This window comes from Silene latifolia, chromosome Y (assembly GCF_048544455.1).
Source record: "Silene latifolia isolate original U9 population chromosome Y, ASM4854445v1, whole genome shotgun sequence".
In the NCBI taxonomy this organism is placed as follows: domain Eukaryota; kingdom Viridiplantae; phylum Streptophyta; class Magnoliopsida; order Caryophyllales; family Caryophyllaceae; genus Silene; species Silene latifolia.
The window spans coordinates 165,661,657-165,683,681 of NC_133538.1; the positions used below are offsets into that span (position 1 = coordinate 165,661,657).

The following is a 22,025-nucleotide window of genomic DNA, read 5'->3' on the forward strand; positions in this document are numbered from 1 at the left end:
GAGTCCCACCAGCATCATGATAAACGGGTTGGACACATTAGCTAGGACCATCAGGACTATGCAGAGCGAAAATGGAAGCATGAGATCCCAGATGGAAGAGGACAACAATTTCCTCCGAGCGCAGATCAACGAGTTAAGGAGCCAGGCCGCTAGTTCGGCCCCTTGGGTGCAGGAAGACAGATCTGGAAGGCCGCCAGGAGAAAGTGGGGATCGAAGGCAGACACGGGTATTACAACGCGAAGTAGCACTCAGGCTGGACATGGATGGAACACCACAGCCAAGAGGAGGTCTAGTCCCAACAGGACTGGGGGCATTAACACCAGATGAGGAACCAGCACGCCAAGAGCCTACACCCACATCAGGCGCGGTGGGACAATAGAGAAGCAGGGCTACAGCTGCGGTCCCAATAACCAGGATGCCAGTTACGAATCAAGTTGAATATACCTGGGAAGGCACTCCGGCGGCAGCAACATCGCAGGCGCGCTAAACAGAAGTCCTGGAACAGTAAAACTTCGTACGAGGAGCAGAACGTCAGTCATAGGAGCATCTGCGACCCACCGGGAGAGAGACATACATAGAATAGCAGTGCCAGGAACTACGGAGCCTCCTCCGGAGAGTCCCAGGAATGCCTCTGCCTATGGAGATGGCTGCACCAGAAAGCTACGCTGACTCACTGTTTACTGACGATATAGCTACAGTGGCCTTACCAAAAGGATTTAGCGTCCCAACAATGACCCTCTTCGACGGAACCGCAGACCCCTGTGATCACATCAGTCAATTCAAGCAGAAGATGATGGTTACTGCTGCCACGGGAGCCTCAAAGGAGGCATGTATGTGTAAAGGATTCGGTTCAACCCTAACCGGAGCCGCATTACAATGGTTCGTTGGCTTGCCTAACGGGGCCATAGGTTCATTCGTTGATCTAGTCAATGCATTTAACCAACAGTTCTCCAGCAGCCGGAGAACACCTAAGCAGCCAAGCGACTTGTACATGATCATCCAGGAAATAGGTGAATCAATCAAAGATTATGTCACCAGGTTCAATGCAGAGAAAGTCTTAATACGTGGCTGTGATGTGTCCACTGCCATCAACGCCTTCAGGCAGGGCCTAGATAAGGAATCCAGCCTCTACAAAGAATTAACGATGTACCCTTGTGAGAGATTCGATAAAGTCCAGCAGAGAGCTACAGCGGCATTAAGGTTAGAAGAAGACATACAGGCTCGAAAGGGAGTAACAAACTTCGACAAGACAATCAGGAAATTTGCAGTAGAAAAGAAAGACGAACGAGCTAAGCCATACAAAGCACCCAACATCGCAGAATAACGAAAAAAAAACTCGGCAAATTGACGACTCTCCGCATCCCCCTAAACTATCCGAGTACGGATTCAACACGGAATGGAAGGATCACAAAGCACTTAGAAGCCTCGGTGATCGGTGAGGTGGCCGAAGCCTCCCACTCGGACCGACCCAACGACGACAGAGACAAAGCAGAAGAGATGCGAATGGCACCAGGACATAGGTCACAGGATAGAAGACTGCTACAGGTTGCGAAAGGAAGTAAAGTTTCGGGTACGCAAAGGAAACTTGGATCACCTGCTATCACGTGGGGGCAAGCAGAACAGGAGGGAAGCAGCGAATCAGGTGCTCCCTTCTGCTCCACCCATATGCACGAAAATTATTAACGTGATAACAGGCGGATCCGAACTATCAGGTTTGACATATTTCGCCGCTAAGAGGAAAGCTACCGGAAGTAAAGGGGATCATCCAGAAACTTCGTATAGGGTAAGCCAGAGTAATTTACCCCCGGTAACTTTCGATGAGACTGACATAGAAAGCGGTGCAGAGCAACATGACGATGCCCTAACTATAACGTTATCCGTTGGCAATTGCACCGTACGAAAAGCATTAGTGGATACAGGGAGCTCTGTGAATCTCATCATGCTCGAAACCCTCAAAACTATGGGTTTCGATAAAGAGAACCTGATAAAGAAATATGTGCCCCTGGTAGGATTCAGTGGTGAAACCGCGCATTCGGTGGGTGAGATAACCATCCCAACATATATTGAAAGAGTTAATAAACTAGTGAGATACCTAGTCATTGAGGGTCCAACCACCTACAACGTGATACTAGGAAGACCATGGCTGCATCAGATGAAGGCGGTGCCCTCAACATATCACCAATTTCTCAAGTTCCCAACACCATGAGGCACGGTCACAGTAAAAGGAGATTGAGAGGAATCCAGAAACTGCTACGCTCAAGCCCTCAAGGCTACAACCAAGCTCCCTTCATAGTAATTACATAACCGGGGCACCTCGACAGAATATAAGGAGCCTCCCTCAGAGGAACTGGACCAGATACACCTGGACGAGGCACACCCGGATAGGACAGTATTGATTGAGGCAACTTGCAGTGAAGAGCTGCGCAGCCAGCTGATTCAATTTCTCAAGAACAACATGGACTGCTTCGCTTGGTCCCACAATGATATGGTAGGCATATACCCATCCGTTATTTTGCATAAATTAAGCGTGAACCCAAGCTGCACCCCGGTACAACAGAAGAGAAGAAAATTGGCGGTAGAAAGAAATGAGGTCATTAACAAGGAAGTAGACAGCCTCCTGGCAGCAGATAAAATTAGGGAAGTTAGCTACCCTGAGTGGCTCTCTAATGTAGTAGTGGTGCCCAAGAAGAACGGCAAATGGAGGGTGTGTGTAGACTTCACAGATCTAAACAAAGCTTGTCCTAAGGATCCCTTCCCACTGCCACATATCGATGCAATGGTGGACGCTACTGTGGGACACGAAGTGCTCACTTTCCTCGATGCCTGGAGCGGTTATAATCAGATCAAGATGCATCCGCAAGATCAAGAGAAAACAACATTCATGTCAGAAAGAGGCATATATTGTTACAAGGTCATGCCCTTTGGCCTGAAGAACGCCGGGTCCACTTACCAACGGTTGGTAAATAAAATGTTCAAGCAGCAAATGGGAAAGACCATGGAAGTATACATAGACGACATGGTGGTGAAGTCCAAAAAAGCAGAAATGCACATGGAGCACTTGACGGACACCTTCCAAACGTTAAGCGAGTTTAAAATGAAACTTAATCCGTCCAAGTGCTCGTTTGGGGTGTCTTCAGGAAAATTCCTAGGGTATATGGTGACCCAGAGGGGAATTGAGGCAAGCAAAGAACAGATAAGAGCAATACTCCAGCTGGAATCACCCCAGAAGCCAAAGGACGTGCAAAGGTTAGTAGGGAAGGTGGCGGCCCTAAACAGGTTCATATCAAGGGCCTCGGAAAGGTGCAAGCTATTATATGATATATTGAGGAAGAGTCAGAAATTCGAATGGACTGAAGAACATGAAAAAGCGTTCGAAGAACTCAAAAGCTACTTAAGCACACCACCGTTGCTCGCAAAGCCAGAGCAAGGGGAACCACTATTCTTGTACCTTACGATCACGGAAGCAAAATTGTAAGCGCGGTCTTAGTCAAAGAACAGGAGGGAGGCAAGATCCCGTATATTACATTAGCAAGTCTCTGCTTCCCCGAGAGACCAGGTACACTTCTTTCGAAAACTAGCATTGGCTTTGGTTCGTCTGCTTATAAATCAAGCGCCGTACTTTGAATCTCACACCATCCATGTCATAACCAATTACCCACTAAAGACTATTATGAGGAAGCCCGAACTTTCGGGGCGGAATGACTAAGTGGTCAATACATCTTAGTGGCTATGACTTGCAATTTGAACCCAGAACGGCGATAAAATCCCAAGCCCTAGCAGATTTCGTCTCTGACTTCTGCCCTGCCACCCATGGGGAGGCAGAAGAAGGAATGCTGGCAATAACAGGGAATCAGGATGGTGAAATATGGACCCTATACATTGATGGAGCCTCAAATGCAAGAGGGGCTAGTGTAGGTTTAGTCCTTCGATCTCCTAAAGGAGATATGATAGTACAGGCTATTAGATGTGAGTTCAAGGCAACCAACAACGAAGCCGAGTACGAAGCCCTTGTACTTAGGATGCAGATGGCGTCAGGGCTCAAGGTGAGGAACCTGAGGGTATACAGTGACTCCTTACTTGTGGTGAATCACGTAAATAATGAATTTGTAGCACGTGATTCAAAGATGATAGCCTACTTGAAGATAGCCACAGAGCAAAAGTTAAAGTTTAGAACGTTCAAGATAACTCAGGTGCCGCGGGAGCAGAACGTGGAGGCAGACGCCCTGGCCACGTTAGGATCCACCTTCCAACCCACAGAGTTATCGAATATACCGATTACCCATGTGTTGACCCCACCATCCGTCAGGGGAGCCGATCGAGACCGGTAAAGAGGATGTACATATGCGGTATGCACAGGAGCCAGACCCTGGTTTCCACAAGAGGGACAAATAGGGATGCGATTGGAGGGCTCCATACCTAAATTGGCTAAGGGATGGGACACTCCTTGAAGACAGAAAGGAAGCACAAAGTTTCAGAATAAAAGCTTCTAGATATATCATGATTGAGAATATTCTCTTCAGAAATCATTGGCGGAGGACCATGCCTCGGTGCTTAGGCAAAGAGGAAGCTGAAACAAGATCTTGAAAGATGTGCACAAATGGGAATACGGAACCACGCCGGAGGACGAAGTCCAAAACAAAATCTTAAGACAAGGGTATTTCTGGCCCACCATGCGCGCAGACGTCGTAAATCACGCTAAACGCTGTGAGTCATGTCAAAAGGCGGCTCCAGCAATCCACCATCCAGCAGAACCAATGCATCTGATTATCTCTCCATGGCCGTTCATGATGTGGGGCATGGACATAGTGGGTAAGCTGCCCAGGGCTCCAGAAACAGGTATATATGCTAGTTATGACCGACTACTTCTCAAAGTGGATTGAAGCGAGAGGCAATGACAGAGGTAAAAGAACAACAAGTGATCTCTTTCATCAAGCGCAACATCATAAGCAGATTTGGGATACCATCCGAAATCATATGCGATAACGGGTCCCGGTTCATATCGGATAACACCAAGGTTTCATGCACGATGAAACATAACACTAAGAAAATCAGCCCCGGATATCCGCAAACCAACGGCCAAGCCGAGTCTAGCAACAAAATCATTGTGGAGAACCTCGGAAAAACTACCGAAGAGTTGGGGGAAAATGGGCGGATGAACTACCATTGGTACTGGGTCGACAGAACAACACCGAAAATGGCAACAGACCAAACTCCATTTAGCCTTGTATACGGAGCGGGCGTGATACCCTCGAAGTTCTGGTACCCACGCACAGATACGGCTGTCAGACGGCAGAGCAGAACAAAGTTGAAATGGCCAGGAGCCTGGATACCGTTGATGAGCTACGAGAGAGTGCCTACATACGTATGGCATCATATAAACAATCGGTAGCAAGGACATATAACAAGAATGTCAAAATCAGGACCCTTGAAGTAGGGGACCTCGTACTCAAAAGGGTATTCGAAAATACCAAGAACCACAAAGCAGGAAAGTTTGCCTACAAATGGGAGGGGCCATATCAGGTCAAAAGCGTTATCAAAAATGGGGCATACAGGTTGATGACCATGCATGGTCAAATCCTGGATAAATCCTGGAACATCTGTCACTTGAAACGGTACTTTGTCTGACAAAGTGCCAAAACTTAAGTGTACAAAGGACCTTTCAAAAGTCCTTGAAGCAAAAAAAAAAAAAAAAAAAAAAAAAGTTGGGGGTTAGTATATGCTCTAGGCGTCAGTGTGTTTTAGAAAACTTTTCCTTTTTTTAAAATTTTTTGTTCTTTAGTCAAGTAGAGTCGTTTTTAAACCAAGTAGTTCAGGTTGTGGCTTCCTGGATCCAGGTGTTGCCCTGGAACACCATGAGATAGCACCAGGTAATTTGCGCTACTTTGGACCTTAAAATGCTTCTACCAAGAAAGGCTTTGATACTAATGTTGGTTACTTGTCAGATGAGGAACACTTTAAGGGTCCAGCCCCTGCCATGTGAGGCTACAAAGACGCTTATCTTAAATCAAGCCATATGGAGAGCATACGCCGAGGTAGCACGCAGGGTACGACATACTAAGACCACCCATACCTTAACGTTAACTCAGTAATCCCATAGCTATGTCGTCGATCAAAGAGTGCACGCACCAATTTCAAACGTCTGGAACCACAAGGAACGCAACATTCCTTGTTAGTCAGGAACATTCAATGGAGGTACGCTCTAATCAGCCAACCCTAGTGATAAGATATTTTACGTCATGGGTAAAATATATTATCAAAAGTCTGTCACCAGAAACAGGAGTTGTGCACCTGGAGCCAGGTCAGCTTCCTGGGTATATCTATGTGGAATCAAAACTCCAAAAATCAATGGCAAAAACGCAAGTATAACAAAAGTAGGGCCTGGAAACCTTGGCCTAGAGCTACTTTAAAATAGGGCACCTGTTACCTTTAGCAGGCGCCATCAAAAGTTCAAAACCTGCACACCGGCAGACACAAAACGAACCAAAACTAGAAAGAAAAAAAAAGCTTTTTACAAAACTTGCGCCACACAGGGCCAAGTCCCCAGATAATTTGGAATAAAATTTAAGAGAGGTCAATCCTCTCGATAACTGCTTCCTGACCATTGCTCTGCTCCCCATGCTCTGTTTGCTTCTCCGTTGCAGGTGCCTGAACAGCCTCAGGAGTTACAGTGGCGCCATCACCAGTCTCCTTAGCCAGGATCTCCTCGACAGTCCCAGAGATGGCTCCAGAAATATCCATGGCTGTATACTCAGGCTCCGGGTTAGCAGCTTCAGCTTCAGGAGGAAACAGGGCGCTCAGATCCATGCCATTGGGAAATGCACGAGCAAACTCTGCCAACTCCTCCTCCAGGTTCCAGGACGTGAGCCTCCGCTCGGTATAGGCACGGATGCAGTCAATCCGCCCCTCAAAAGCAGTATAGGCACCCACATTCTTGGCTAGCTCAGCCATCTCTTCAGCACGGGCCTCTGCCTTTGTCAGCCCGGCAGTCAGAACGCAATTAGCCTCTTGGGTTCTCGCCAGCTGGTCTTTAGCTGCCTCCTTCTCTTTTAAAGCCGCATGGAGCGGCTCTCTCAACTTAGAGCAAGTAGCAGTGAGCTCCTTGTTCTTCCTCACAGAGGACAGACATTCAATCTTGGCCCTCTGCAACATCTTACGAAGATAGAGGGAAGATTGGAGAGACTGCAATAAAAAAAACGTTAGTCATGGAAGCACAGGGGCAAAGGAAGAAAAGAAGCAGTTTAAGGAGACTCACCAGGAAGCAGTGTTCCACAGCCAGGTCGGTCATTTCTTGGGGCGCAGTCGGGTCAAACGCCTTAGAGAAAGCCGGGGTCAGAAGCCTTTCCAGTGCAGGCCAGTAGTTGGCACGATCAGCGTCCCCAAACTCAGCAGGGAGGCGTAGCAGCAGTTCGTCAGTGTGAACAGGGGACCCAGGTGCACGCGATATTAGGTCACTTCGATGGGCTCTGGAGCAGGTCTGGAGGAGGATCTCCTTCTTGAGGAGGCAGGGGAGTTGGAGGAATCAGCAGTTCTTTTCCTGGCATGGCGTATCAGGATCTCAGAGGCAGACGGTCTAGCACTTCCTGCAGGGGGCACAAGAACGCAGGGATCGAATAAAGAACCAAAGGGAGGCAATAGATTCCAAGAGATTGAAGGGTGTTTACCAGAAGACATGGTTTCTTCGGTAGCAGAGTCGGCTAAGCCAGAGAGCAAAAGGGGGAACAGCCTGCGATCTTCAGGGATGGAAAAGATCTTGGCAACAGAAGTATCTTCGTCCTCAGATTTCTCGGGGTTCGTGAGTTCTGCATCAGATCAAAGAGTAAGAACAGTAAGTGACAAGAACAATCAAAAATGGATATGCAAAATATACTTACACTTAGCAAAAATCCAGCGCTCGAACAAGTAATCAGCATGAATGGGGAGAGAATCAAGCTTGACATAGAAAAAATCCGTATACCACCCGTCGTCCTTCCCTTTAGCAGCCGACTGGAGGAAGTTTTCAGTCTTCTCCACGGCCCTGAAAGTATATTGGTCGTGCCCCAGTGACCGACACTCAAACCTATGGGCCAGATCTGATAATCCAATCTCAGCGCCCAGGCTGTTGTTCAGAGCAACGGTGGACAAAAGGATTCTCCATGCATAAGGGGCGGTTTGGGCCATGGGTAGGGAATTCAAACGTATGAACTCCTGAATCATCAAGGGAAAAGGGAATCTAAGGCCAAGGGCGAAGGGATAAGTGTACAAACAGATCGACCCAGCGCGGAAGGCGTCTGCTTTCTAACCAGGTTTGGGGATGAGGATCACCACATCATCACCCAACCCAAGCAGAGCTTTGATCCTAGGTATATCCTCTTGGGTTAGGTGGGAGTCGCCGGAATGCGGTCTTTTGAGGACTCCCTGTGAAGGGAAGTCATCGTTTTCGAGGTCGATGGTGGTACAGGAAGATGATGTTAAACGGGTCTTAGCCATGATAAACGAGGAGAGAGAAGCAGAATTACCTGAGAAGACGGGAGGAGGCGGCACAGACAGTGAAAGGACGTTGACGAGAAGGGATTTGGGGAGGCGGAAATTTGAAGGGTTTGAGGAGACGAAATGATGATGAAAGAGAGAATGGTGGGCGGGTGAGATTAAATAGGAGTAGGTAGTTGGGGTTTTTTAGAAATGTGAATTGAAATGGAGTATGCGAGAAGTCACTCAACGATACACTGCAATTTCCCGCTTAAATAATTAGGGTTGCACTTTTCGTAGAAAATTGGGGGCAAACTGTTAGGCCCAAAATCTGGATATGGGCTGACTTGGGGCATCAGGCCTGGAAGCATTGCGGGATGTAGGATATCAGGGAGCCAGGGTAGCAGCATCAGCGGGCAACATAGGATGTGGGCGTTGATCTGCGCGGAAGAAGCTTGTGAGAGTCCAATCTGTTGCCAAATCCAAAGAAGGAAAGTCCTACCCGGTGTCAAATTAGGAATAACTTGGAGGAAAAACAAGAAACCCTAGCTCATCTATCTCCCCTATAAAAAGAGCCTCAATGCAAAGAAGAAAGATCATCGAAAAATACAAGAATCAACCCTAGCACTCACAGCAAACGAACAAACTGTACTTCCTCTCGAATTATAGTGAAAATATTGGTGGGATTCCGTCTCCCCCCGCGGTTGTTTCCCACATTGGGTTTTCCGCATCACCAAAAATTGCTTGTGTTCTTTGTTTACATCGCTCATACAGGATAACATACAACAATCATTCAAATCGTAACATAGACCTAACGCTAACACCGCTTTAACCCTAAATTGGTAGAAATTTACCAAAACACTCATCCTAATACATCTCTAATTCAAATTTAATAAAATCATTCGAATATTTAAGACTAATGCCTACCACCACAACAGAAATGTCTTTAGCTTATAAACAAAATAGCGTCGTTATACCGTATTTACTTACAAACTCTCTTATCACTAATTCATAATTAATGTAAACAAAGTAATAAGTGAGCAGTAGGTAGAGTGTACATCTGATATGCTATAACTAATGATGTAGTTTAAGCTTTATAATAAAGTTTTCGAGTTTTATTTTAAAGATTATGAACTTTACTATAAAGTTTCTGAACTCAAAAACATTACATGCATGCTTAGTTAAAATTGAGTTTTAACGTCTTAACATGTACAGAGTAACTTACTAATATAAACTTTAAAAAGCTAAAAAAATCCACATAAACTCAATTATATATATGTTTCTTTTTTCTGGAAGTGAGTATCCCAACTATTACCGACACTGATTTATTATATAAAAATAGTGAGATGTTGCTCGTGTGTATTCAAAGTAAATGATGACACTAATTGAAATTTTCTACGTTTTATCATTTTTAATTTTAATGATATAAATTCTAAACTTTATTAAACCTTAATAAGATTTGATTAATATACTTTCATAATATTGCTGCAACATAATACGGGTAAACGGTAACTTTAGGCAACGTAGGATTCTATTTATTTTCATATGCTGATTATATTCTGAAGAGAACTTTATTTTGCCATCATGTTTATTGATTATGATCCCTTCAAGATGCAGCAGAAGATGAAACTTAGAGTTCTTTTTATGTCGTCCTTTGTTGGCGAATTATTCATTAAATTGTCGAGTACAATATACATCTTCAAAGAACACAAAGAATGTCGTACTTTTATTCGGGATTAATAATAATAATAATAATAATAATAATAATAATAATAATAATAATAATAATAATAATAATAATAATAATAATAAAAAGGGGCCCTGCTTTTGATGATGCCGCGCAGGTGCTTACTGCGACTACAGGTTCTGATATATTAGGTCACCCTAGTGAAATTGCTGCCCCCAAACTTATGAAGAAATTGGCAGACATTTATTTCACGACGGTTGCTGCTGCCTCAGAGTCTGTTATCTCTTTGACACCACGCCAGCTTGCTTTATGGCAGTCTCAACAGGGTTCTCACTCCTCTGACTGGTTACGTGCGGTTCCTATCTCAGGGTTGGGGCAGACTATGAACGGGAGAACTTACCGTAGTGTGCTGGGGTATCGTCTAGGTGTTCCGTTATTCACGGTATCTAGGCCCTGTCCTGCTTGCTCTCGGGTTTTTCTTTGGGGATGTTTTTGGGGACCACGTTGTTTCTTGTACTGGTTCTGTGGGCGTTAAACATCGGCATAACCTTGTCCGGGACACTCTTTTCGACATCTGCTATAGATCCGTATTCTGCGGGAAGGAAGTTGATATCGGTTTGGTTGATGGGCATGGTGGCTCTCTTCGTCCTGCGGATTTATTGCTTTATTCATGGGACATGGGGCGTGATGTGTGCGTCGACCTGACAGGTTCTTCACCTTTGACTCAGACTGGGTTGGCAGATTTTATGCCGGGTCGGGTTGTTGCTGATGCTGCTCAGCGGAAGTGTGCTAAGTATGAGGATTTGTGCGCGGCATCGGATTATGGTTTCCTACCTTTCTCTTTCTCTTCACTTGGGAAGCTGGGTTCGGATGATGTTGCCTTGCTCAAGCGAATCCAGAAATTCTCGGTATCTCAGGATGCGGGGGCTCGGGTGGCCGCTTACATTTTTACTAGACTTAGCTTTGCTGTTGCTAAGGGTGTGGGAGCCCAGATTGTTTCTCGACTCCCCACCAATTTCATGTAAACTTTTGTTTTTCATTTAATGATAGCTGCGCGCATCCTTCTATAATAATAATAATATTTCCTTTGTTTCAATTGAGACGGACGAAGTATATGCTTTAAGATGGTCAATCCGACTAAGTCACTAATAAACTGCGACGCTTGTAAACACTTTAAAGTAACCTGCATGCAAATTACACAAAATGTTAATCCATGCATTCAAAAATAATCTTCAAAGGCCTATGGGTTCACAAATAGGATTATACATCCAGTTGTACCATAAGCATAGTACAACCAAGTATAAGAATCTGAGCTTATGTGTATTCTTTCTGAGCTAATTTAAAGTTCTTTTTAATGTCTAAAAGGATGAACTCAATACTTTCTAATAAAGCTCATATTCTTTAATATAAAGCTCGGATACTTTGACACAAAGCTCAGATTCTACACGGTACAACATATACAACTGGTTGTATAGTCCATGAATTGCTATGGGTTGGACCCCTATTAGTTATCGATCTCCGTCCATTACTTTGTGTGGCGATTGTTGCATAGTCCATGATGCTTGCACCATTGAGTCAAAAAGCAAGGATAAGTCATGGGTGGCTGGCACGGTGGACGATGTCGATAGAAAGTCTGAAATCGAAAATTGTTGTGGCGGCTACATAGGTTGTGGACGGGTCGGCGATGGGTGTGGAACTTCTAAGGTTCTCTGTTTGTAGACCCGGCTGCGCTTGGAGCTATATCTACAAATACAACCATGAGAAGCGGTATTTATAGTAGGAGATAAACACAAATAAAGAATTTATAATGTGCTCTAATAAAACACTTCTCAAATAAGATAGACATTTCACCAAAAAAAAAAACAAAATAGGATAGACGTAAATCTTTATAGTTAATGATTTTCTTACTAATTTTTTTAATATTGTATAAACGTAAATGTTAGAAATACCTCTTGAGTCTTGTATCATACTCTTAATAGATTACGGTTTAAAAAGTCAATAACTTTGTGGACATAATTCCAAACATACACTAGTAGAAAAAACCCCTACAGTGGCGGTCGAAAATGACCTTTTGTGGCGGTTTTTAAAGGTTTAGGGTCCTTCGTATATCACGGGGTCGTATAAAACTTTGCGGCGGTTGTACAACCGCCACTATAGCTCACCTATAGTGGCGGTTGTTATAATAACCGCCGTTATAGACTTACATAAAACGACGGTTGTTAGCCAAGAACCGCCACTGTAATTCATCTACAATGGCGGTTATTTTCAGAAAACCGCCACCATAGGTATTTCTATAATAAATTTGTACCACAACCCGCAGTACGGGTTCCCTATAACGTCGGTTGTTGTTAAAGAACCGCCACTAAAGGTAGCTACGGCATCGGTTGTTAGTAAAAAACCGCCACTAAAGGCGAAATAATAGTGGCGTTTCATATTAATAACCGCCATCATAGATAATTTTTTTTTTTTTTTTAAAAAAAATATTTGCTACCAAAATTTCGATAGCAATGTCCTATAGATTTTAAAAGCCAAATAGCAAAATATACAAAAAATACATACAAAAGAATATAAGCCAACGAACTTGCATATCATCCGACAAAACAATAATATTGATGTTCAAAATTATACAAAATAATCACATACACGTCTTAGTTAATAGACTAATCAACTTTACATATTCCCTAAATAGTTGTTAGCCTACACCTCTTTAACATCCTTCATCTCGCCAATTGACATTCTTAAATCTGCAATGACACATTTAACAAAACCATTAGTAAGAAAATCAAACCAAACATTATTAAACCAACGTCTAACTTTACTAAAAATTAACCTAAGAGACTATAAGCATTGGACTATCAATCCAGAGCTATAACCTGGCCAGCCTTCTTGGCCAATTCGCCAGTAAATCTACCAATGCATTCACGTTGCCTACATTCATTTTTCCTGAAGGGGTTTCTTAAACTGAATGTACTCATGAAAGCTAAGAAAACCAGTAGGTATCTGCCGAGTCAATCAAAGTTTTGCTTGAATGAGTTCAACAAATTAATTGACATGTAAAATCATGTATAAAAGGCACCAAATATAAAGCAAACGCCCAAATTCTAGAGCTTGAGAATTGAGATGCTGCAGGGATATAAACAATGAATGAGGATGCAAATGGAACGCTATAAGCAGAAGGAATCACTGAGTCAACACCATGTAAGAGTCATGGCAACTGCGTAATAGAGAGAAAAAAAAGAGGCTAAATCTGGATGGCTCTGTGAACCAACATTTCTAATCAACAGTTGGGTTAGTTTTGTTTTTTATTGATCTCGTTGTTGTTGCCCTCTTAGAAACAAACCCTTGAATTAAAATGCACAACAAATTAACATGAAGAACAATTTTTTCGAAAATTAGTAGCATATTTACCTTTTGACAGTTCCAAAGTCAGATCAGGAGCATCGACCAGCTAGAAAGTTGGCAGTCAAAATAGCCGCAGTGACACCAGAACTGGATATCTGAAAGCGAACCATTGTAAAAACCAAGTTCATGATAATATTAACAATTACTAAAAATATAGCTGGCTTTAATAGGATAAATCAGGCCATAAAACAACACCACCTTAACATGCTTGTCTTTTGGACCTTTACCTTTCTAGCCTGGTTTATCCTTAGGATAACCATGAAGTTGTTAACAAGAAGCCCTTGTGTGACCTGGTTTGGTAGACTATGTGCAAGAAAGAGGATGTCAATTATCATCATCAAATCGTGCCTTCTTTGAATTTGTTGGATCCTTGTTTATTATCTCCCAGATCTAAAAGTAGTCATTATAAAGTCAATTTCAATATATCATATATGTCAATTTTTTGTTCAACTTATTTTTTGTTGATTTGCTTACACATTTTTTTACAGCTTTAAGAGGTAATAGAATTTTGTCACAACCACCGAGTTTGTTCTTAACAAGGCCGCTTACACAAGTCGTCACTTACTATATGTTTCCAGCTATAGATGGAGACCCTTATTCATCAAAAAGTCGCATAAGATCCCCAAACTATTCATGCAAATCGACAAAGATTTTTATAGGAGCCTGCAGTTGAATGACACTTGGTTCTCTAGCAAACATCCGCTCAGCACTATCAGAGACATCTGCTATATCATAGCAGTCCATGAAAAATTGGCGACAAAGAGGAGGTTTCCAACCACGAGACTTCAAGAGATATGCTATAACCTACGACAAAGGGCAATGGTATGATATATGAAACTTTTGGAGATTAAAATCAAATATAATCTCAAGGCACAACCAAATATATATAAGGAGTATTATAGTGTCGATCGTGTTCAAACTGCAAAGTAAGAGTAATACTGAAATTCCAAGCATATGGACGTCAAAAATTTGCAAAGAAGATCAATGTCCAAGCATAAAACAAAACTGTAAATATTGAATAAATCCCAAGCAGCACAGAGCTTTCAAAAAAGCTTCGCATTACTAATGATTAATCAAAAGTCAGGTTCATTTTGTGTGAAATGAACCAAAAGAAAATTCAAGATGCGGAGTGTGCTATCAATAAGATGATAAGATGTATGCCAAATACATGATTCAAAGTAGGTAATTGCTGAAATACATTTCGACACTACAACAACAAGATAAGAAATACATACCTTTTGGGAATACTATTGATTGACATCTGCGCTCTAACAACAACTTGAGTATAATATGAACTGAAGTATAGATTTATTGTATTCATAAAATTGCAAGTCCTACATACTTAATTGAACTGAAAACAATCCATTCTTTTTACTCAAATCGATTAAAACGATTCATCTCTTAATTAAACTCAAATTTAATTGAAAAGCCTAACCCTAATACTTAATTGTACCCTAATTGATAAAATAATTGAATCCATAAACCATAAATGATAAAAACAAAACCTAAATTCAGTTATAAACCGAAAACAATTCAGGATAAACAAAGGATTTAAAAAACAAATTTGAAAAAAAAAACCAACCTGATTGAAATTTGCGAACTGGTCACTGACGACGTTATGCCGGAAATAAAAAGGTGGGTCACGAGGTGGTTGTGGGTCACGAAGTGGCCATTGAGGGGGTTCCTGCAAGCCATGGAAGGGGTGTCGAGGTGAGCAGCATTAACGCGAAAGTTGGCTGTTGAGGGAGAGGGAATTTGAGAATCAAACTAAAAGAGGGGCATTGAAGGAGACCAAGGGTTTAGAGTGGTATGGCCGTAATAATTTTGACGTCAGTTTTAAATAAAACCGTCACACTACTTTTCACGTTGGTTGTAAATTAAACCGCCATAAAAGCCTTATAACGACGGTTTTTAAATAAAACCGTCACACACTTTTCACGTCGGTTGTAAATTAAACCGCCACAAAAACCTTATAGCGGCGGTTTTTAAATAAAACCGCCACAAATAGTTTATTTTATCACGTCGGTTCTTAATTAAAACCGCCACCAATACTTTCTTGACTACTTTTTGTGGCGTTTTCTATAAGAACCGCCACTATAACAGCGTCACGATAGGGGTTTTTTCTACTAGTGATATCATCATCGTATTAAGCTATCATTAGACTTGCAAATAATTTGCCACAATTAGAATCAAGTAATAAAAAATCAAAAGAAAACAAATCGAGATATATTCCTTAGTTCACACAAATTCATGATAAAAAGAACCAAATACCGTAAATCTATAATAGTGCAAGAAGCCAGTGCGACATAAACATAATCTGCTGCAAAAAAACAAAAATTAAAGAATCATTGTCATAACTTATAAGCAAATAATAAAAAAAATTACGTGGAAACAATCAATCAATAAATCAATACATATAATATATAAAGTAGGAACTTTTCGAGCGATATTAGAGAGTTCAACTTTTTTAGAAATCCTAACAAGAGTAGATTTTGAAAAAAATTAAATAAATAAAATTATCCTAATAAAAGTAGATTTCTTAGTATTTAAAACAAAATTTAATAAAATTATATAAGTAGATCAAATATATTTTAATAAAGTTATCCTAATATAAGTAGATGATTAAAATTATCAAATAGATAATAGAAATTCATAATAGTTCAAGTTATTGTATTTATTTTCCCCCACTTATGGTCTCATACATTTTTAGTTTGTATTTTCACATCAAAATTCAAAAAGCTGGCGGATAAAAGATGAATTTATTTTCTTAAAGAGTTATGTTAAGATGATGTAGTGTAATTTTACGTAGTTACACAAAGTATAAATTACGATTTAATCAAAATGTAATCACTAAATAATCATTGGAGTGTTTGTATAGAAATCATAAACATAAATGCCTCCATATACATTCAAGTTATCAATACATAAAACATTTCACTAATCTATATATATTAATATTTTTGTTTAACAAATTTACTTTCTATAAGAATGTGGAGATCATTAGATGGAGGAATGAAACCGAGAAACACTGAAGTAGAATTTGGGGGTTTAAACAACTCAAAGCTTTTGTGTAACAGTGTGTTAAGATAATAGAATCAATATTCCGCCTCTTCCATTCATTACGTAATATATTTATAGTACATCGGTAGTTAAGGGTTTAGTCGAATACATATCTATGGGCCTAGGCCTATTACACCCCCTCAAGTTGGAGCATACGGGTTTAGAATGCCCAACTTGCTGACTAGAGATATAAACTGTGATACTCCAAGCGATTTTGTAAAAATATCCGCAAGTTGAACTGTTGTGCGAACATGAGACAAATCAACAAGACCAGCTTGCACGGCATCACGAACAAAGTGACAGTCGATTTCAATGTGTTTGGTACGCTCGTGGAATACCGGATTTTGGGCGATGTGCAAAGCAGACTTATTGTCACAGGAAATCGAGATAGGGGATGAGTGTGATACACCCAAATTTTCCAACAAGCCTTTGAGCCATTTAATCTCGCAAGTGATAGCAGCTAAAGAACGGTATTCCGCTTCAGAAGACGAAAGAGAGACAGTGGGCTGTTTTTTAGTCTTCCAGGAGATAGGTGACGAACCCAAAAACACGATCCATTCAGTCAAGGAACGACGGGTCAGAGGACATGCACCCCAATCTGAGTCACACCATCCAGTAAGCTTCAAATCGGACCCAGCACGAAGGAGTATACCTTGACCCGGCGTGCCTTTCAAATACCTCACGGTACGCAAAGCCGCTTGCCAATGATCTTGCCGTGGGGAACTCATAAATTGAGACAAAATATGTACGGAATAAGCAATATCCGGGCGAGTAACGGCAAGATAAACCAATCGTCCCACTAAACGACGATACGATTCGGGGTGTCAAGTAACTTACTTTTGGAGCTTCCAAGCCGATGGTGCTTTGCTCGAGTGGAGAGCCACTGACCAAGGAGACCGACTTCCGAGAGAACATCAAGTGTATATTTCCGTTGACATAGAAAAATGCCAGTAGAGCTCCGCGCCACTTCAAGGCCCAGAAAATATTTCAACTCGCCCAAGTCTTTCATATGAAAGCAAGAACTTAGATAATTCTTGAAGACAGAAAGTGCTTGCAAATCATTACTGGAAATAATTAAGTCATCGACGTAAACAAGGACATGGATGCTCACTGTATCTCGAACAAAAGTGAACAACGAGTAATCATAATAACTTTGGGAAAAACCATACTCTTTTAAGGCAACACCGAGTTTAGCAAACCAACACCGAGGCGCCTGCTTCAAGCCATACAACGACTTACGGAGCCGACAAACAAGACCAGGTACGGGAGATTTAAAACCCGGAGGTAGACGCATATAGACTTCCTCATTAAGATCGCCATGAAGAAAGGCGTTATGGACATCCATTTGATGTAAATACCATTTTTTCGAGGCAGCCACGGCCAAGAATGCGCGAACTGTGGTCATTTTAGCGACAGGGGCGAATGTCTCATCATAATCCACGCCCTCCGTCTGATGATTACCGAAGACAACCAATCGAGCTTTTAGGCGTTCAATAGAGGAATCAGACTTGTATTTGATTTTATAAAGCCACTTACTTCCGAGAGCTTTCTTTCCCGGAGGCAAGGGTTCCATGGTCCATGTACCATTATCAACAAGAGCCTTAATTTCTGCTTCCATGGCGGTACGCCAACCCGCATCTTTTACGGCCTCAGTGAAGTTACGAGGCTCCGTGTGAGATTGAAGAGCTGCCAAATAAGTCTTATAATCGGAAGAGAATTTATTACAAGTAAAATAATTAGCAAGGGGGTAAGATGTACCTGAGGGAGACGATGACACGGATACAGTGGAAGCAGACGATGAACTACTACCGCGTCCTGGCAGATCGAGTATATAATCATTGAGAGCCGAAGATGGAAATTTAAGACGGTGCCCACGACCCATTGGCTCACTATTAGATGTGGGAGCAGTAACTGAGACATCACCAGGTGGAGAAGAGGGACCGGGGGATGTGTCAGGTACCCCAGCGTCAGCTGTAGTAGTATTCGAGTTCGTATCATCAGGTGGTATAGAAGCATCCATCTCTGGCAAGTCCCAATCAACAACATAATCACCATTCGACCCATCAGAGGGAACCGTGACATACGGTTCATTCAATTTAGGGGTAGTGGTCTGTTCGTCCAAGAAGGGGAATTTGTCCTCATAAAACACAACATCACGCGAGACAAAAAATTCCTCTCGATCAAGATCGTATAGGTACCAACCTTTCTTACCTGACGGGTAACCCATAAAAATACATTTACGCCCTCGGCTAGCAAATTTATCTCCTTTGGCTCGTTGGTTATGAGCAAAGCATAATGACCCAAAAACCCGTAAATGGTCAAAATTGGGCATACGATCAAAAATGATTTCATAGGGTGTAAGCCAATTCAACAAATGAGTTGGAGTACGATTTATTATGTAAGCAGCAGCTAACGCACATTCACCCCAAAATTGAATAGGAAGACCAGCTTGAAATCGTAATGCTCTTGCAACATTTAAAATATGCTGGTGTTTACGCTCTACTCTCCCATTTTGTTGGGGTGTACCGACACAAGAGGACTGAAAAATAATGCCCGTGTTCGCAAAATATTCTTTTAATGAATTAAATTCTGTGCCGTTATCACTACGGACAATTTTAATTTCAGCCGAAAATTGACGTTTGATCATGGCAACAAACAGCATAAATTTAGCATACACTTCAGTTTTAGACGATAAAAGATAAAGCCATACACCACGGGAATAATCGTCAACAATCGTGAGGAAATAACGAGCACCGGAGGAAACCGAGACATAATAAGGCCCCCATAAATCACAATGTACCAATTCAAACACACATGAACTTCTATTATTACTTAACGGAAAAGAACTTCGAATATGTTTAGCACGATGACAAACCTCACACGGTTTAACCAGCGAGTTTTTATTATTACGCAAAAAAGGAAGCATTTTAACTACTTTTTCCGAAGCATGACCCAGCCTGTGATGCCACAACCCAATAGATGACCCGACTGAAACGGACCCATTAACGGAGTGCAGCTCCTGACGCAGGTAGTAGAGTCCATCGTGCCTATCACCCGTGCCAATCGTCACCCTCGTAGCCCGGTCCTGAATTGTACAGAAAGAAGCATTAGTAATAAATTCACAATTCATGGCATCACTGAGCTGAGAAGTAGAAATCAGATTACAACATAATTTTGGAACGTATAGAACTGGGTCAAGTGAAATATTTGGAGTAAGATCAACACAACCCACTTGAGTTGCATAGATTTGGGTACCGTCTGGCAGACTAACCATTCGACCAGGTACCTGTCTAACATTACGAAGGAACGCCATATTACCGGTGACATGATGTGAACAACCCGAATCGATTAACCACTTACCAGAAACTGAATTAGAGGGAGTGCCAAACACGGAAACAGATGGCGAAGAAGATGAAGACGCGGCCGCGGCAGCAGCGTGAACTGCATTGCTGCTCTCTGTTTTGGCAACATCACCACCACGACTGCTGCTCCCCTCCTCACGAGACCGACTCCCTCCGCCACCACTACTTCCACGACCCCCTCCTCGACCCGAGGCATTCTTGCCACGACCTGAGCCAGGCCCAGTACGAGAGGGCAAGGGCAAGCCCTTCAACTCATACCACCAATCAGGGACTTCGTCGAGCAAATCAAAACACATACTTCGATCGTGACCCTTGCGATTGCATTAATTACAGTGCAATTTTTGTCTTTCAGAGCGAGTAAGCTGTGACGAGGGTTTATTAGAGGGTCGAGAATTAGCATGAACATTAAAGCTCGCAACCTCGGTCACAGGCTCATTCGCTTTATCGATGCTACGCACCCGCTCCTCCTGAGAAATCATATGAAAGGCCCTGCTTACAGTGGGCAGGGGAGTTTGAGACAGAATAACAGTCCGAAGAGAGGCATATGTGGCTGGAATTAACCCGAGGAGAAACTAATGAAGGCGATCAGATTCCCGACGCTCAAGAGATAATTTTCCAGCCGTACAACTACCACAACATTTACAGTCAATTATGGGTTCATGTTTGTCAAGCTCATCCCATAATTGACATAGTTTCCCATAATAAACAGCAACTGTCATATTATCAGTTTGGCGACAATCGCGAAGACTAGCTTTAATCTGTTGAATTCGCGGTCCGTCAACGACGCTAAAACGATCATGTAAGTCATCCCACAATCGTTTAGCATTTTCATATTTCGGTAGAAGAGAACGTACCTCGGCAGTGATAGTATGAGACAACCATGACACCAACATGGAATGTATAGTTTCCCAATCATCTTGCGTACACGGAGCTTTAGGTTCGTTAATCGTACCATTAACAAACACATATTTGCGTCGAGACTTGAGTGCTAGACGTACATCGTGGGCCCATTCATCGAAGTTATCTAGGGTCAGACGGATCGAAGTAATAGAATCTCCCGGCTTGTCTTGAGGACCGAGATAGTATGGGGAAGAGGGGTCTATTTTCGTCCCAGAACCGTCGCCGTTAGTCATGACGGCTAGGGTTGAAGTTTTAAGAATTTTAATTTTTAGGTTTTATTTTGAGAATAGTAATTTTGAGTTTCACTGATACCATGTTAAGATAATAGAATCAATATTCCGCCTCTTCCATTCATTACGTAATATATTTATAGTACATCGGTAGTTAAGGGTTTAGTCGAATACATATCTATGGGCCTAGGCCTATTACAGTGAAACAACTCATAGTGTTATTCATATGATGAATTGATGATCGGTTCTAGACCCACGCATTAGTAGTATCACCTAATTTCATCTACTACAAAATTTCATATATACCGCCAACATATATCCAAGTAATCTAACCATTACGAAATAGTTGGTGCTACATACTCAAAATACACTATGTAACTAATTATACGGTATATTAATGTCATACACATTATTCATATATTATATCTCAGATTTCATTATAAAAATTAACTGAAACCTAAAAACTGAGCTTAGAAGATACCTGAAAATTCGGAACCGATCACTTAACCAATTAAATAAAAAATGCTTTTTTAACTAACCGAAAGATAGCTTTTTTGAAAATATGGCATAAAAAGACATAATAAGTACTCCATATTTAATATTATAAATTGAAATATTAAAAAAAAAAGTAGGTAGCTTATTTCGCACATGCTTCCCTTATTTTGATAAATAATTTATCCACCAAATACTTACAACAAAAAAAATAAATGAAATTTTGATCAGATAAATTTAAGCTTATTTTTTTTCGAAACAGAGCCTAAATATGAGATTTTTAATTTCATGATCTCTTGACCTCAATAATCAAATTAATTTCTTTTTGATATTTTTTTTTTGTCCATGTTTACTTATTTTTGAACCTATTGTTAGGAGTTAATTTCATGTTACATTTTTAATTTTATAAACTTGATTAATAAAATAAATATAGCTATTGGTTCAGAA

General features: G+C 41.7%; 3 protein-coding genes across 3 annotated transcripts; 2 read left to right on the forward strand and 1 right to left on the reverse strand.

Annotated features, from left to right (window-relative positions):
* The first annotated feature begins 625 nt into the window (after window positions 1-625).
* LOC141629339 (uncharacterized) lies at window positions 626-1,324 on the forward strand. The gene has a single exon (XM_074442357.1). The coding sequence runs from the start codon at window positions 626-628 to the stop codon at window positions 1,322-1,324; it is 699 nt and encodes a 232-aa protein (XP_074298458.1).
* A 2,374-nt stretch (window positions 1,325-3,698) lies between these two features.
* Window positions 3,699-4,328, forward strand: LOC141629340 (uncharacterized). Its single transcript, XM_074442358.1, has one exon. It carries the CDS (start codon window positions 3,699-3,701, stop codon window positions 4,326-4,328), a length of 630 nt encoding a protein of 209 aa, XP_074298459.1.
* A 16,200-nt stretch (window positions 4,329-20,528) lies between these two features.
* On the reverse strand, window positions 20,529-21,089 carry LOC141629342 (uncharacterized). Its single transcript, XM_074442359.1, has one exon. It carries the CDS (start codon window positions 21,087-21,089, stop codon window positions 20,529-20,531), a length of 561 nt encoding a protein of 186 aa, XP_074298460.1.
* Between the last annotated feature and the right edge of the window lie 936 nt (window positions 21,090-22,025).